At 51.3% G+C, this 16431-nt stretch overlaps 2 protein-coding genes across 4 annotated transcripts in view; both read right to left on the bottom strand.

The window, feature by feature from the left end:
• AATF (apoptosis antagonizing transcription factor) overlaps positions 1 to 4240 on the bottom strand; it is a 187217-nt gene extending 182977 nt beyond the window's left edge. For 2 of the 3 annotated variants that reach the window (XR_010729484.1, XM_066262813.1), the window contains exons 1-2: positions 3965 to 4240; positions 2684 to 2875 (exon numbers count right to left, since the gene is read on the bottom strand). Coding sequence is in view for 2 of the 3 variants with exons in the window: in XM_066262813.1 (XP_066118910.1) it covers positions 2684 to 2875; positions 3965 to 4055 (283 nt within the window). In the remaining variant the exon portion in view is untranslated. The remainder of the gene's footprint in view (positions 1 to 2683; positions 2876 to 3964) is intronic. The other variant, XM_066262812.1, reaches the window with a different exon arrangement.
• A 4310-nt stretch (positions 4241 to 8550) lies between these two features.
• LHX1 (LIM homeobox 1) lies at positions 8551 to 16229 on the bottom strand. The gene is made up of 6 exons (XM_066262784.1): positions 15990 to 16229; positions 14634 to 15823; positions 12607 to 12833; positions 12233 to 12510; positions 10756 to 10921; positions 8551 to 10395 (listed from the first exon to the last, which is right to left on the bottom strand). The coding sequence occupies exons 2-6, from the start codon at positions 14801 to 14803 to the stop codon at positions 10016 to 10018; spliced, it is 1221 nt and encodes a 406-aa protein (XP_066118881.1). The 5' UTR covers positions 14804 to 15823; positions 15990 to 16229; the 3' UTR covers positions 8551 to 10015.
• Positions 16230 to 16431: the final 202 nt, after the last annotated feature.

Below are 16431 nucleotides of genomic sequence, written 5' to 3'. Positions count from 1 at the left end.
CGAAGCATAAGTAACAGCTGATCAGACAAAGGGGAAAGAAAAGAGAAAATAGCAGATGCAAAGGCCCAGCACCATAAAAGTACACTACAGTGGAGAATGGTAAGACATAAGCCTACAGAGTTGCGCAGTTACCAAATCAAGAGGGTCTTACCTTTAATGAGAAGGAGTTTGAACTTGATTCTATAGTAAATGGAAGTTAGTTAAGGTTCCTGGTTTTACTTACCCTCAGGGTATCACCTGATTAGGATTTTTACTGTTTATCCTATCTCTTCCATGGTAGAATATAAAGGTCCCATGTACAGCAAACATAATTATTAAACAGAGGGAACAGCTACCAAGAACTTTCTTCAACAAAATAAAGATTTTTATGAAAATGTGAAAGACCATCAGTACTTCTTTTAAAAACTATATATAAGTTCAAGACATAGAGAAGGCTGTCAAAAATATAAATACAATAACTAAATACAAAGTTCTTTAAAGATATTCCATTTCTCAGGTTAAGAAACATTCCTGCCTGACCTGTGGTAGCGCAGAGGATAAAGCGTTGAGCTGGAATGCTGAGGTCTCCTGTTTGAAACCCCAGGCTTGGCCGGTCAAAGCACATATGAGAAACAACTACTATTAGTTATTGCTTTCTGCTCCTCCTCCTCCCCTCTCTCACACTCCTCACTCTAAAGTCAATAAATAAAATCTTTAAAAAAAAAAACATTCCTACAGATTACTAATTAAGAGTACAGATTTTGGAATCAGACTGCCTTGAGTTTGGGATCTAGCACTTACTACATAAATGAACTTAAGTAAGTTTCTTAACCAATCTGTCCTTCAATTTCATTATCTGAGAAATGGGAATAAGTAGTACCACCCTCACAAGGCTATTGGGAGGATTAAAAGAGATGATATATGTAATGATAATGGTGATAACATTTTTGAGGACTTACTGTGTCCCGGGCTCTTAGAACTTAATCTAAAGGGCTTACCATAGTACTTGACACATGGTGAGGGCTCAATATATATATAATATTTGTCTCATACTGGTCCATTTTTTAGTCCCTAGGCAAAGAATGTGAAATGAACTTATCAGAAACCCCTAGTACTATATTAAAGACTAAATCATATGTATTATAACCTAAATAAGTTTCTTTTACATTATCTGTGGATTCTCAACACAGCACCTCTGACCTCTCTAATGAAAAACAAATGACATACACTCAATAATTACCATATCCAGCCCCTTCTTCCACTCTACTTTAAAACTATTGATATAAGCTCATATATTCTAGCATTCTTCTAGGGCAGTGGTAGGCAAACTCATTAGTCAACAGAGCCAAATATCAACAGTATAACGATTGAAATTTCTTATGAGAGCCAAATTTTTTAAACTTAAACTATATAGGTAGATACATTCCTTATCGAGGTAGCGCCCACACATGGTATTTTGTGGAAGAGCCACACTCAAGGGGCCAAAAAGCCCATGCATGTGGCTCACGAGCCACAATTTGCCAACCAGGGTTCTAGGGAACAGGGAAGAATTATGGGTTTTTTTATAATGGCAAAAAATGAGTTTCACAAATTAATATTATACAGCGACCCAATGCAAGTTTTAAAAAGTGAATAAAGAGAATCAAAATCACTGAGTAGCATGCTCATTAGAGGCAATGCTTTTTTAACACACAATCTTCTCCAATATCCAATTATACACTGCCTTTTCTCTCCCTTTTAGGGTAAACTATTAGTCTAAAACAGGGGTCCCCAAACTTTTTACACAGGGGGCCAGTTCATTGTCCCTCGGACCGTTGGAGGGCCGGACTATAAAAAAACTATGAACAAATCCCTATGCACACTGCACATATCTTATTTTAAAGTAAAAAAAAACAAAACGGAAACAAATACAATATTTAAAATAAAGAACAAGTAAATTTAAATCAACAAACTGACCAGGCCTGACCAGGCAGTGGCGCAGTGGATAGAGTGTCGGACTGGGATGCTGAGGACACAGGTTCGAGACCCCGAGGTCATCAACTTGAGCATTGGCTCATCTGGCTTGAGCAAAAAGCTCACCAGCTTGGATCCAAGGTTGCTGGCTCGAGCAAGGGGTTACTCAGTCTGCTGAAGGCCCACAGTCAAGGCACATATGAGAAAGCAATCAATGAACAACTAAAGTGCCACAACAAAAAACTAGTGATTGATGCTTCTCATCTCTCTCTGTTCCTATCTGTCTGTCCCTATCTATCCCTCTCTCTGACTCTCTCTCTGTAAAAAAAAAAAAAAAAAAAGAAAAAGAAAAAGAAAATAAATAAAATAAAACAAACTGACCAGTATTTCAATGGGAACTATGCTCCTCTCACTGACCACCCATGAAAGAGGTGCCCCTTCCAAAAGTGTGGCGGGGGCGGGATAAATGGCTTCAGGGGGCTGCATGCAGCCCGCTGGTCGTAGTTTGGGGACCCCTGGTCTAAAACATAAGAAGTATAGGAACTTAGTATTTCCAGGCTTTAGAATTATATGAAGTGAAATTAAGTACCTCCAAGGCCCTTTCTAATGACAAATCAATGGTCTCTCTAAAAATAGGTGGGGGAACATATGGCTAGTCTTGCAAGATTCATTAAAAGGGGAGGGATTTTAACCCTATAATATTAGGGGAGAAAGAATACATTAAAAAAAAAAATCAAACGTATCTACTTACCAGATGAACCGGACAGAGGATGCTCCCAATGGTCTTCTTTCCAAGCTTTTCTAGAGGTGGTCTTGCCAGAATACCTTTTGTCTGTGTCCAAGAGGGAGGTTGATGCCAGTTTTCTAATGCTACCCACAGGCAGGAAGTCACCTTCCCCATCTTCTCCTTCATCAAACCTGTCAATCACCCTGGCAGCAGTGGCTGTGGCAGAGAGGGAAAGTATTCAGAATCTCCAGGTCAGAAGGAATTTGAATGGTAACACTGTCTGACCCTTTCAACTCCTATTTGAATGTCCTCTACAAAATCCTCACCAACTTCCAGGAACTCATTACCTTCCAAGGTAGACCTCTATCTTATTGCTGTTCAAAGGCAGGTTTAACAGCGGGCCCACGGGGCACAGGCCCTGGGCCTCGAATTCTGAAGGGCCTCGCAAAACCCCAACTTTACACTTTTTTCTAATGTAAGGAGCTCAATATTTTCTTCTGGGTCCAGGGCCTGAACCGACCTTAATCTGCCTCTGTTGCTGTTCCTGAACGGGAAACCAACTCTGTATGATGTATTTCTATGTATTGGGTCATATAAATGTATACGTGTAGTTTCTCTTCCACGTATAACAATCACTCAAATATTGTAAGTCAGCCATCACCATGTTCTATCCTCACTTCATCCTATCCCTCAGGGAATATTTTTTCCCTTATCCTGATTAAACAGCCCCAGTTCCTTAACTGATATTCCTAAGACACAGTCCAGCACTCACATTTATCCTTCCTCACACTTCTCTCACTCAAGTGTAAAGCAGGATTACTCTCAACTAGACCTTGAACATGAGTTTACTGAACTGAGTCTCACTCATCAGCCCTGAGCAAGTGTCTTGAGGTCTAAAGACGCTTCAACAGCACGATGGAAATCGACTTCTTACTTCATTCTCCAAGTAAGTTCTTAGGGAGAAGCAGAGTTTTAAAAAGTCATTTCTCCTCATTTCTAACACAGTTCTTGTAAGAGCATTCTGAAAGATAACTTCCAACCTGCTATCAGACAGACCCTCGCTCCCTGCAACAGCCCTCGACCAGCAGTTACCTAAGCCTGAGACCGCGGGATGCTCCGCCCACCCGAGCACCAAGTCTACAAAGAGTGTCAGAAGGCGAAACCCTCTCCAGGACCCCGGGACAACCCTCCAGGAGGCAGTTTTCCTCCACACAAAAGTAAGAATGCCGGCCCTCACATGCGGCCCGGGTCCGCACGGGGCTGGACCCACCGCTCTGCACGTGGCCATGCCCCAGTCAGCCTCACCCTCCTCCGGGTCGGCCTCTGGATCTGCCTCGCGGGGTCGCGGGTTCAACAGCTGTTCTAGCTGCAGCGCTAGGGGCTGCGGCCCCGCCATCGTCAGCAGGTCTCACTCCGCTCTGCGCCGCGCACGTGACTGTCGGTCCTAGCCCGGGACGCTTCCTCCCGGCCCGGTCCTCTCACGGGGAGACTACTCGCCAGCACAACCAAAAACCACGCAAAGCCAGGCGCGCAGCTGCCGGCAGCCTGGCTGGCAACTTCCGGGAGGCGCTCGGGAGGGGGCGGGGCCTCGCGTCGCTAATAAAAGTAAAGGCGGAAGCGCCCAGAAGGCTAAAGGGATTGTCGCCGTCCTGCCGCTTGTGCGCGTGCGCATGCGTCGAGGGGTTGTGTTCGGCGGCGCGGGAACGCGCAAGGATACGTGGCTGACGTTCGCGCTTTGCAGAAATTGCGTTGTGAGCGCAGTTGTCCGGTTGCATAAAATATATCTCAAGATATGTCCGAGATTTGCGTAGAAATAAAATGTAGTGTAGCTATGACCCATGGTGGCTGATTTGGGAAAGAGAATGAAGTAAAGCGTCAGGGTCTGGAGCCTCAGGTGCGCTTTCAGGCATGCAAAGACTGGAACTAAAAGCAGGTCTGGCATTTCACAATTTGAAGGGGTCTGGGGCCCGGCTTCAGCCGTTGACCCGGCGGCAGCCAGGATTTGGAAATCCGACATCAGAGATATATGTATGTGTAAGTGTGCTGTTGGCGTCTTTATTAATAAGAATAATTAGAAATCGCTATGACTGCTTAAATGAAGATCGATTATGTCGTTTCTCCAAGTAGTCTTGTCTGAGCAGGGGAAAGGAAGTGAAGAGGGGGTTACTGCACACCCATCGGTATTGATATCTTTGCTGTTCAAAGATGAGGGCATACTTATTAGACACATGGAACTGATAGACAAATACAGAAAAACTCAGGTCTACCATTAGAGGGACATGGGGAGACTCAAAATATAAAGACACTGCAATCAATGTAATTGCACTCAGGCACATGGAAAGATACAATCTTTTTATATTCCCTTTCCTTCATCAAACATTCCCTGACTGCCTGCTATGTGGCAGGCACTGCTAAAAGAGATACAAAGATGAGTAAGTTAGTCTCTTCTGATGGTGATCAGCCTAGAGGGGGGCAGACAACATGTAAATAGAAACAATAAGGGATAAGTGTGCTTACAAAGCAGTCTATTCTTCCAGTATCTGTTTGAGGTCACCTGTAAGGAACTAAAACCCCCTAAACTGAAACTGTGTCAAAAGGATGCAGAAAACAGTCCAGGCCAGTTGGGTCCCACAGCTGAACTGCCTAGGGAACCCTCAGCTCTCTGGTGTTTAGTGTGGAACCCAAAGGAAGTGAGAGTCCCTGACTTTCACTGTCTTCATATGCCTATAGGATCAATAGCAATGAAGCTACCACTTTAGTGTGACTTGACCCATGTCCCTTTCCTAGGTGGCTGCAGAGGGGAAGGAGAACCTGTCTTAGGGATAGACTTGCCCCCCAAACATGGAAGGGGAAAAATGCCAGAGTAGGACAGGAAGGAGGAAAATGCCAGGCAGGGGACTGAGGCAAAGAAAACTGCTTTTTAATGTCTGCAAGAAAATTCAGGCAAGGAAACAGCTTTGAAAAAAATATATACCCCCTGTAATTGCAGTCTGACGCCTCTGTCTAGGGCCACTCAGAGCAAAAGCACGCAACAAGGGGCCATTGCTCTAAGATTCAGAGGACAAAAATGTTTCTCTCAGCCTACATTTAGGAAATTACCTCCCACAGTCCTCTTCCCCTCCTATTTTGGACACTAATAATGCTTAGAAACCAGGACTAGGGGTAAAGAAAAGGCAGAAAGAGGGAAGAAGGCAAGGCAGGTCAGAGATCAGCTCTAAGCTGTCATGCAAACAGAACACTGCTGGGTGATTTTGGACAAAAAAATGCTGTAGACCTGCTTACCTCTTCTCCCTTCTCTGTCCTGGTCCCCACTGACGTGGGAAGCCTTTTGAGGAAGAAATCAAGACCACTCTGTCACACACATCCCATGGCCTCTAAAATGTTTCCCCTCCTTTTTTATCCCATACTGACTATAGGGAGGGGGCTCCATGAATGGAGAAAAATGAAAAGAATTCTAAAGCTTAAGATGCAACTGAGAAAAATTGAGGCATAGGGCAGAAGAGCAACCTTCTAAATGCTCTCTCTCTGTCCCCCCCCCCCCCCCCCTCTAGTTTCTTGAGAAGGAAAGGGTTTTCCTGGTGGGGATAGGATGGAGACAGGGTGGACTATAGGAGGGCATATTTCAAAGACTTTATTTTCTAGGACAAATGTAAACCTTTGACTACTCTAGAGATGAGAACAGATGAGATAAGCAGGAAGATGGGAATAAATGGAAGCACACTCCCAAAAGAACAGTGCTCTCCAGTGAAGGTCATAGGGCCTTCCTGTTCACGGGCTCTCCTGTTCACGGGCTCTCTCCCTGCTGCCTAAGGGCTGCAAAGTGGCAGACAGATGTAGGAATAGCATAGAATAAGCAAAGGTGACATTAGATAACTCCCTTGTTTCAATCAACTGCCTGTGGCACGACCAAGAGTTTCAAGAGTTTAGGGAAACCAGTTTTTACTTGCCTCTTCTCTCTTCTCAGATACTATCAAACTCCAGGTGCCAGGCCCTTGGCAGTGCTTTTCCTGGCTCTCCAAGCATAGTCCTCCCCAATTCTGTCTTACTCTAAAGTAGCCCCCAAACTCCCACAGCCTCCCCTAGCCTGGAGAAGTTGGGTGGTTGATTTTCTGCCTCCCTCGCCCAGGGCAGATGGCGGCTCCTGCTGCTGGCACCCTGAGGGCAGGTGGCAAAAGGCATAAGAGGTTGCAGTGTTAAGATGGCTGCAAGGAAGAACTAGGTTGCCGAGCCTAGCCAGAGGGAAGACTGCCTTCCTGAGCAGGAGGGGACTGCCTTGATGCTCCCCTCTGGGCCCCACATCTTTCCTGGGAGCTCCCAGTCCCACAGGGTGAGGATGGTACAGTGCTTTTCTGCACCTCAGGACCCAGTTGGGCAGCGTGACTCTAATGAAAACAAGAACAATCCCAGACATTTCTAGATCTCCTTCTCTCGGGCAGCTCCAAAATTGACTGCTAAGCTTTGCCACCTATTCAGGTATTCCTTAGGGTTCAGGATACAGCGCCAAGGGGGGAAAGACTGGGATGTTCCCACAGAGCCAAAGAGAAAAATTGAGTCCATACTGAGCACCCAACTCTAAAACGCATCTTATCAAGTGCCCGATTCCACAATAAAGCTGCTAAATAATTCAGCAGGCTTGATAGGAAAATGCAGCTTCTCAAATGAGCATAGGTTCAGTTAAATGAATGTCTTTAAAGGGGGGTGGCTATAGTAAATAACTTAGCTATGATTTAACACAAATAAATGCTAAAAGGGCAAAAAATGAGCCAATCCAGTGATTGCATATAAAGCAGATAAAGGAAAGTGCTGTGCGCAGAGGCTAACTATTTCAAAAGTCTCCCCTGTATTTTATAAATTTGGATTCCTGCAAGAACACTGTCAGATTCCTCCCTGACAGTCCTCCTCATTGGATAAGCCTTCATATGGGCGCAATGAAATATTACTTATTTTAAAGCCTTCTTGTTAGGAAAGATACACTTGGTTGTGTCTTAACAAAATATAAAAACAACACTGGAAATTACATACCATTTAATGTAAAACCTTGATTTAAAAAAAAATAATAAGGAAGCAAATGATCCAGACTGAAATCTAGGTGATACGGAAAATAAATTCTGGAACTCTAATAGAGTCTGATATTAAAACACACATATTTCATAGTAGATAAAATATTTAAATTCTTTTCATATTTAATGAAGGATTGGAAGGGACTGAACTACTTTTCAGAACCGATTGGCAACTGCCAGTTGATGTTTGATTTCTCTATTGGTTATTTTTACTCATCTTTCAAAGAAACGTAATACATATCTGTGCCAAGCAAAATAGTTTTCCTTCTGGGAAACTTTAAACGTAAATAATATTATAAAAACAACTATTTCATGTCATTTGTGTGAAAGGGATTAAAGTATGTCATTTCTAACTGTATTGAGCATTCATTTTACATTATCTTTAAAACCACCAAATTCGAAAGCAGGAGTATCTATGGGAAATGAATTGAAACTGAAAAGGATCACCCCTAATTATACATATGCAGGTAACTGACATTTACAAGTCCATTTTTGTTTGTGCAGGAGGTGGGGAGAGTGCATGGGATCTTATGCCTAATCACAGACTGGGGTCACTCATTTTGAGCCATGGATTTGATTTCTATTTCAAATTCTCTATTAACTTATCAGCAAACATCTTTTCAACTGTATCAGTTAAATCCACAGAATGCAAATCTGTAGTTAATAACAGCAGGAAGTCATAGAGAAAAGCTTGGCTGGCATTATTAGCAAAGGGGTCCAACCACAGCCAAGGTAAAAACAGCTATCCCAGTCCTGCCTCGCTTCTGATGGGGCATTCAGCTCTCCATGCTGCCTCCCGTCCAGTTCTTAAAACATCAAATAACACGCCAATTATCTAAACATCAGATTTTCTATTTTTATTAAAAACTCACAAATTTATTCAACATGTTTTCTTTCATACAGTGAATGGTCTAATATGCACTGGAGGTCACACAAGCTTAGGTTTATCAGAACAATAAAAGACATATGAGAAATTTAATATATAAAGAAAAAAGTAGCAGCTGTTGACTGCATATTTGACCATAAAATTTAAATATTTTGGACTTTTATTTTAAAGACACAAAAATAAAACCTGTGTGGGTCTATATAAGTCATATTAACAATTCCATGAACGTTCAACAGGACTAAAAATTAGCAAAGATGTTTTATTCTTAAACCTTGTAACACTTTTTAACACTTTTTCAGGTTGTGGTGCCAGGCACCTTTACAGTATTTGTGCTATAATTATTCTATTTGGCAAGTGTCTGAATATCTTGTTTTCTCTTTTTGCCTGTAAACAACATCTTTTTACATACTAGCACAGTGAGCTGTGAGCCCTGCAAATCTGTCAGAACATCTACAGGAAAAGAAAATGAACAATTTTGGTTGATTGCTCAAAACATTTTGTTTTTGAACAAGAGGTTTCAAAACAGGATATATTAGTAAAACACTGAACTCCTGAATTTAACATTATACGTAAACAGTTGACTGTTTTTAGTTCAATAGTCTTTTTTTTTTTTTTTAACTTTGTGTGTGTAAGAATACTTTTCTTGTACAGCTGATGTTCAAGTCATTTTACTGAGAGGTCTGTCTGGAGACCATTCTATACAGTGTGTCTGCATGTATCTGTGTAGAGCTTTGTGAAGGTAGAAGAGTTGATACTGAGGGCTTTACATTTAGAATTTTGCTATTTTGGCAAAAACAAAAAACAAAAAACCCAGAGACGAAAAAATATATATATATATAGTCCCACCTGATGCACAGCAGGTCGGCGATTCTGAAGCTATAAGAGTTTGTGGTCGCTATTGCTGAACTCTGAGACCAACAATATTAATATTAGATTTCCCAGGGCCAGAACCTCCAAGGCTGGCCTGGGAGCGCCCAGGGACGCTCTACCTCCCGCCCCCGGCTGTGGACGCAGCCGCCCTCCCCGCGGCTCCGGGCGTCACCGCTGTGCTGTGCGCCTTCGCGGCCGCGGAGGTGGTTTCTGAGCCGCCCGCGGAGTCAGTTCACGGAGCCGGGCCCGGGTGGGCGGTGGGGAGAGGTCTGCATTTCCCTTCCGGAGCCCCAGTCCTGCACCTGGCCAGCCGGCTCTCGGGTCCCAGTCCTACCTCCGGGCAGATTTGGATCCTGTTTTGTGTCCCCCTTTCCCATCCGGTTTCCCCAGACGGAAACGGTCCCGAAGCTGGAGGAAGGTGGGGGGCGGGAGTGACTTGCTCTCTATGGTTGTTTTTTTTTTTTTTTCTTTTTCCTATTTTTCTTAAATAAAAGTTCATTTCTGTACAACCACGAACTCCGCGGACCGGGCGAGACCCCGCTACCACACGGCCGCCTCGTTCATCTCTGGAGGGTGAGACAGGTGGTTCCCGTAACTCGCCCCCCCGTTGACCGACAGCGACGAGAAGGGCGGGCTGGGCCCGAAGACCTCGGCGGACATGGAGTGCAGAGGCCCGGGCAGGCTGGGCTCGGGGCTGGGCGAGTCCCCGGGGGGGTGTGCCAGGATGTCGGTGAACCGCTGCGCCTCGCTCGACGGGTGGTGGCCAGGCAGCGGGTGGTCCAGGCCGCCCAGGGGCGTCCCGGGCGGCCCGGACGACGGCACGAAGGGTAGGTCCACCGGCGTCTGGGCCTGCGAGGACGGGGGGCCTTGTGGGAAGAAGTCGTAGTTGCCCCCGGGCCCGTAGTACTCGCTCTGGTAATCTGCGGAGCGGCGGGAAGGAGCGTGTCAGGGAGGGGGCGGTGGAAAGCGCGGGGAGGAGCTCCCGGCCGGCCGGGAGGGGCGGCGCGGGGACGCCCGGTTCGCGGGCTCCCTGCCCGGCTTGGAGCGGGGAGGAGGCTGGTGCACACACACGGGAACTTCTCCCGACCTGACCACCCGCTTCTTTCCAGGGGTCGGGAAACCGGCCTCCGGTCTCACTACCTTCTGCTCGATTTACTTCCCAGCCTCCACCCATCTTTCCACTTCTCTCCGGAAAGCAGGAAGCGCCCTCGGCGCTGCCACCCGCTTCCAACGAAGCCAACCCCGGCTTGGCCGAGCCCTGCACGGGGCAACACACCCACCTCCGTAGAAGGAGAAGGGCCCGTTGGGGATGAGCTCGCCCGGCTCCAGGCGGTCCACGAGCGGCCGCATGCGGCGCGGACTGCGGAAGAAGGCGTGGCGCCGGGCGCCCAGCGCGCTCAGCTGCTTCATCCTCCGTTCCTTGGAGCGTCGGTTCTGGAACCAGACCTGAAGCATACACGCCAAGGGTTGAAGCCACGAAGACCCCACTTCCCACTTCGGGCGCGTCACCGGCTGGCCCCTCAACCTTCCACTGCCTAGCTCTCAGGCCGTGTGTGTGTGTGTGTGTCTGTGTGTACACGCGCGCGCGTGCTGTGTATTGGGGAGGGCGGTCTTCTAACTAGGACCGCGTAGGGCGGCCCCTGAGCCAATGGTGAATTGGATTCCTGCCTGGGCAAGCCGCCCTGCCCAACGTGAGGCAGTTGGAGTTGTTTCTAACAGTAACACTGTCATAACTACAGCTTCTCAGGGGCTGTACACACATAGACACTCAACCCCCCCCCCCCCAAGCAGTGTCAGACACACACAGTTTTCCTTTCACAGCCCCTGGCAGCTCGCTCCCCCACATGATAGTGACAGAAAACTAAACAGCCTCCTGTTGACATTCAGTCTTCCAAAGATAGTGACACCAAAACGCACAATCTCCTTTTACACTCACACACAATCTCCCAGTGCCAAAGATACTTATCCACAGCCTCTCACTCATAGTGACACAGAGATGCAGCCTCCCATTCATGTACACAGACGTTGACACAGCCTTCCAGAGGCCACAGGGCCTCCCTCTGAGGGCAGCTTGAAGGCACACTCAGCCTCCCAGGCACACCCATCCATCCACACCTTCAAAGAGCAAGCATCCAAGCACAGAGAACTGGACACCTCATCTTGGACCCGAAACTCAACCCAAATCACACCCAGTCTCAGCTTACAACACTTGCCCAGCTGCCCAGATGGTCACCTCCCCTCCTCATTCCACTGGGGACCAACTGAGGTAGGGCTTCCTTCTGCCTGAGGCCCTGCCTCTCTTTGAAGGGCTAGCCTCTATTCTGGGACTTATCTAACTGGGGCAAAAGACCCACAAAATTGGGGTTGGGGTGCAGAGAGAGAGAGATCTCCTGGTGCAGAAGCCAGAGGAACCAATTAAGTCTGACAATGACCTCTGAGCAGAAAAAAGGGTCCCAACTCTCACCGTGGTGTCGAACAATGCGTCTTCCTCCAGGCTCCTTCCTGCCGAACTCCCTTTCCCTCCCCCTTCACCCCTACTGCCACCAGCACTGGACCGAGAAGAGGAGGAGACCTAGGGGTTTCTAGGAGTTCTAAGAATCTAGCGTGCTTCAAAGGTTGCAAGGGGTAGGGTGTGTCTGGCCTTCATCCTCTCTCTTCCAAGGCCAGCTTCCAAGAACTTGCTCAGATCCCTGGAAGCTGACCTGGAGGAGCCATGGGGGTCTCGGGGAAACTGAGTGGCACGCCGGGGGCCCTGACCTGAATGACGCGCATGTTGAGGCCAGTCTCCTGAGCCAGCTGCTCACGGATGTGGCGCGTGGGCTTGGGCGTCGCGGCGAACGCAGCCTTCAGGGTCTCCAGCTGCTTGGCTTTAATGGTGGTGCGTGGCCCCCGCCGCTTGGCGCCCAGGTTCTGGTCGTCGTTCTCGTTGCTGCCCCCTTCCTTGTCCGATACGTTGGCGCTCTCCGAGTCCTTGGCGTCGTCCTGCGACGGGTCTTGGGAGTCTGGAGACAAACTGGGGTCACTGCCCGTGGTGGCTGGGGAGAAGGAAGGGAGAGGTGAGCAGCGGCCTTGGCGGGCCTTCCTCCCTCAGTACCTGCCCGAGCCTAGCTAGCTGGGAATTAGGGCCTCACCCGAGTGGAGGCTGTTCTCTTTGGCGACACTGCTGTTGCTTAGGTAATCCTCTTTGCAGACGAACTTGTTCTCGTCGATGATATAGAGCTCCTCGCCGGTGGAGAGCTGCTTGTTACACATCATGCAGGTGAAGCAGTTCAGGTGAAACACTTTGCTCCGCGCTCTCCGCACCAGGTCGCTAGGGGAGATGCCCTGAGCGCAGCCCGCGCATTTGGTACCGAAACACCTGCGCGGGGAGAGGGGGGTTGGTGAGGGGCAGGGGACACAGGGGCGGGGAGAAAGATGTGGGGAAAGGTGGGGAGGAAGGGGGAAGGAAGATAAGAGAGAGACAGACAAAAAGAAAGACAATGCCGATCAACCAGGCAAGAAAGCAGGAAGAGAAAGTGCGGGGCGCCACAAAAAGTCGGAGGAGGTACAAATAGAGTGAGAGAGCAAGCTGCCCCCCCCCTAACCTCATGCCCAGTGTTGTCCCAGAGGAAAAAGCGCTGCCGAAAAAGGTGGCCAGGTGGCGAAGGAAAGGGGAGGGGGGCACTTATTTTCCGATCAGATTCAGGAAACAAACTCTTATTAGAGCTCCATATAAACGCATCTCCCGAGCGTCACTTTTCTCCCCTAGCGTCGCTTCTCTTTGACCGCGCGCAGGCCGAGGGTGGGGGCGGGTGCTGGGGTCGGCAAGGTCCAGTCCTGCCGCGTGAACAACGGCCGCGGAGCGCCCAGACGCCCGCAGATGGACCGCCGCCACATTCAAGCCCAGAGCCGGGCAGTTTAGCGCAAGCTGGAGTCGCGGCTTGGCTCTCGGTGCCGGGCCACGCTTTCCGAGGGCCAGGCCTCGGGGCCCACCGGCAGCCAGCGCGGTTTGCAGCCACCCGCTGGGTTCCAGCTAGTCCCGGGGAAACCGGGCACGGCCTGCGGGCGCTCAGGGGGTCCACTGCGCTTCCTTCGGGCAATACCAGCGTGCACAGCACTGTGCTCCACGGTCCCCCGCAACCAGAGCCACGCGTGCTGCGGAGGCACTGGGGACAGACGGCTTTGAACTCCCACCCCGTGTCCCAGGTTGATCTGTTACTGCAGGCTCCGAAGAAAACAGACCAAGTCAGCTGAGTAAACTGGGAGATTTCAAGCAAGGGGATTACAATTTGCTCCTGTTCTTCTCTGTTGACTGTATGTTTGTGTGGACTTGGTGATAAAATAGAGAGTTTAAGGGAATACAATTAAAATGCCAAACGAGGGAGGGGCGTCCGGAGAAATCTCGGCTCTTCCCCGGGGTTGCCTCCAGGAGGTGGCTCGGGGTGGCAGGCAGGGCTTGGAAGAGCTCCGAGCGGAGCCCGCACCTCAGAGCCGCGGTCCACGCAGGGCAGAGGCTAAACCTCCCGCCAAACTCGGGCAGCAGGGAAATCTAGGGAATAGACTTCTGCGGAGGCTTGCAGCCCCGGGGCATTTCCCAGTCCCGGCGGGGCAGTTTGCCTAGGCCGACGCCTGGAGGGCGGCTGGGGTTTCGAGGACGCCCCGGGATGTGCAGGATAGGGGCTCTTTCCTGCCGCTGCAAAGGCAAGCGACTCGGACACCCCGTGCAAAAAGCTCGGCGGTTTCCACCAAGACGGAAAAAGTCGGTGGCCTGGACCTAGACGGGCTCCAAAGCTCAGCCCGGAGGGCAAGCAACCCAGGAGGCCGGGAGAAGACAGTTGCTGGAGAGCCAGCTCCGCGCACTGGGAAAGGGCCCAGAGCGACGGCGACCGAGGTCGCGCTGCCTTCCTCCAGGCTTAGAGGGGCTTCTGGGCTGAGGCGGGCGCAGACCCGTTCTTCCCAGGCGCGGGACGCTAAGCCAAGACCTACGATCCCCAGGACGCGAGCGGGGCCGCGTCCCCGGCGCCCAGCGAGCCAGCTGGCGGAGAGGCGGGCGCCCACGGGACTCGGCTGCCCTCTTCAAAGGCAGCCCCGAGCGCGGCCGCGCCGACCTCTGATCCGCGGTGGGCCGGGAAGGGCCCGCGGGGAGGGAGCCGCGGGGGCGCGCGAGGGAACCACTCACCGGAAGAAGTCGTTCTTGCAGTAGAGCTTGCCTTCCCGGGAGAAGCACTTCTCGGTCAGGTTGCATTTACATTCACAGCACTGGACGCACTTGACGTGCCAGGCCCTGTCCAGCACGTTCAAGAGGAAGCGGTCCAAGATGGGCCTTTTGCAGCCGGCACAGTGCACCATGGTCTTTGGTTTGGTCGGGGGAGGCCGGGAGAGAGAAGAGCGGGTAGAGCCGAGGGGATGACTCCCGAAGACCACCGAAACGAGCTCCCCAGCCCCTCCACAAAGAGGAGACACGCTCGGAGGTGCAAGCCAAAGCCCGCACCAGGAAATCAAAACAGGAGGAAAGGCGGCGAACGGAGGGGGACGGAGCGCCTCGCCGGCGTGCGGCGGGGAGTCCCCAGGCCCCGGGACACGGCCGCGCCGCCGCAGCTCCTGGGGCGACGGGAAGCGTCTCGGGCGGGCGCGAAAGCCGTTCCTCTGCCCGGAGCCCGCGGGGGAGTGAAGGTCACCGGGAGCGGTGACAGCAATGGAAATAAATAAATAAAACGGAGGCGGTGAAGGAAGAGGACGACGCGGCGAGCCGCTGGCAGGGAAAGTGCCGCGGAGTTCTCTCCGGCTTGAGGTAGAGCTGTCAGAAGTCAAAGTGCATCTGCTTTTGTCGGGGTATAAGGGCGGGTGTGTGTGTGCCCGGCTGCCCGCCGCCGGGATTTGCCCTCCTCTTTTTTTTTAAAAGAAAAGAACAAAATGAGTAGAGAAGCTTTGGATCCTAAACTGCCGGTATCGCACGCACAGCGGGTCGGGACGCGCCGGACGCCCGCGGTGGGCCGGGGAGGGAGGCGGGGTGGGCGGAGGGGCGGCGGGGAGGGGAGGGCAGGAGGAAGGTCCCGCTGTCGACTGTCGTTGCTTAGGTCTCTCCTCTTTCGGAGAAGTGTTTGTGTCGATCGAGAGCAGAGAGGGACGACTCCGGGAGGGGGCGGCCGGGCGCTCCCGCTCGCTCCCACCCCCCAGCCCCGCCGCTACGGCCCGGGGCCCGCCCGGAGGCCGCCTGGTTCTCGGGACCGCCCTCCCTGCGCCTCGACTCCGTCGGGGAGGTGACGCGGGCTGGCTCCTCACCGCGCCTGGCCGTGCATCGTGGTTCCAGTCACCACTGGCGGCCGCCCGGGCGCGCAGCCCCGCATCGCTGGCCCACGCTCCGGCTGCCTGCGTGCAACCCCACAGTCGTTCGACTTTTCTTTTCTTTTTCTTTGCCCTTCTTTTTTCGTTGTGGTAGAAAATCTGGGTTTCCTTTCTATCCTCTTTCTTTCCTCCCCCCCCCCCCCTTTTTTTTTCTTTTGCAGCGGGAGGAGTCGTGAGGAGGGAGGAGTACCTTGGAGAGCTTTTTTTTAAAATGTCCTGGCCCAGCGGCGACAGTTCTGCGCGGCGGGAACAGTTGGGCGCCCGCCGCCGCGGTCGCTGCCCGGGGCCGCGGTTCCGTTGCCGGCTGTCCCCGGGACGAGCTTCCCTCCGGCCCGGGTCTCCCGGCCCAGCCCGCCGCCCCGGCGCGTCTCTGCCCAGCTCCGGCGGCGCGGTCACTGCTCCCGGCTGTTGGCTGAGCTCGGGAAGCCCCCTCGCCTTAATGCAGCGCCCGCCGACGTCACGGCGGCCGGCGACCAATCAGCGGCCCGCGGTCCCTCTGTAACCCATTCTGCATCCCCGGGCCGCGGAGAGTGCGGGAGACCGCGCGTAGAGGACCAGCGGCGGCCGCAGCCGGAGCCCCGCGCGGCGCGGGCAGCGGGCGGCGGGCGGCGGGCGGCGAGGTGCCCGGGCCC

This window comes from Saccopteryx bilineata, chromosome 2 (assembly GCF_036850765.1).
Source record: "Saccopteryx bilineata isolate mSacBil1 chromosome 2, mSacBil1_pri_phased_curated, whole genome shotgun sequence".
Taxonomy (NCBI): Eukaryota; Metazoa; Chordata; class Mammalia; order Chiroptera; family Emballonuridae; genus Saccopteryx; species Saccopteryx bilineata.
This window is presented reverse-complemented; position numbering and strand designations above follow the sequence as displayed.

Excerpts from the sequence above, each read along its gene's own strand:
- LHX1 (XM_066262784.1), bottom strand. The coding sequence starts at position 14,803 with ATGGTGCACTGTGCCGGCTGCAAAAGGCCCATCTTGGACCGCTTCCTC. Across the intron at positions 12,834-14,633 it reads TGCAAGAACGACTTCTTCCG|GTGTTTCGGTACCAAATGCG; the intron begins GTGAGTGGTTCC and ends CTCCCCGCGCAG. Across the intron at positions 12,511-12,606 it reads AGAGAACAGCCTCCACTCGG|CCACCACGGGCAGTGACCCC; the intron begins GTGAGGCCCTAA and ends CCTTCTCCCCAG.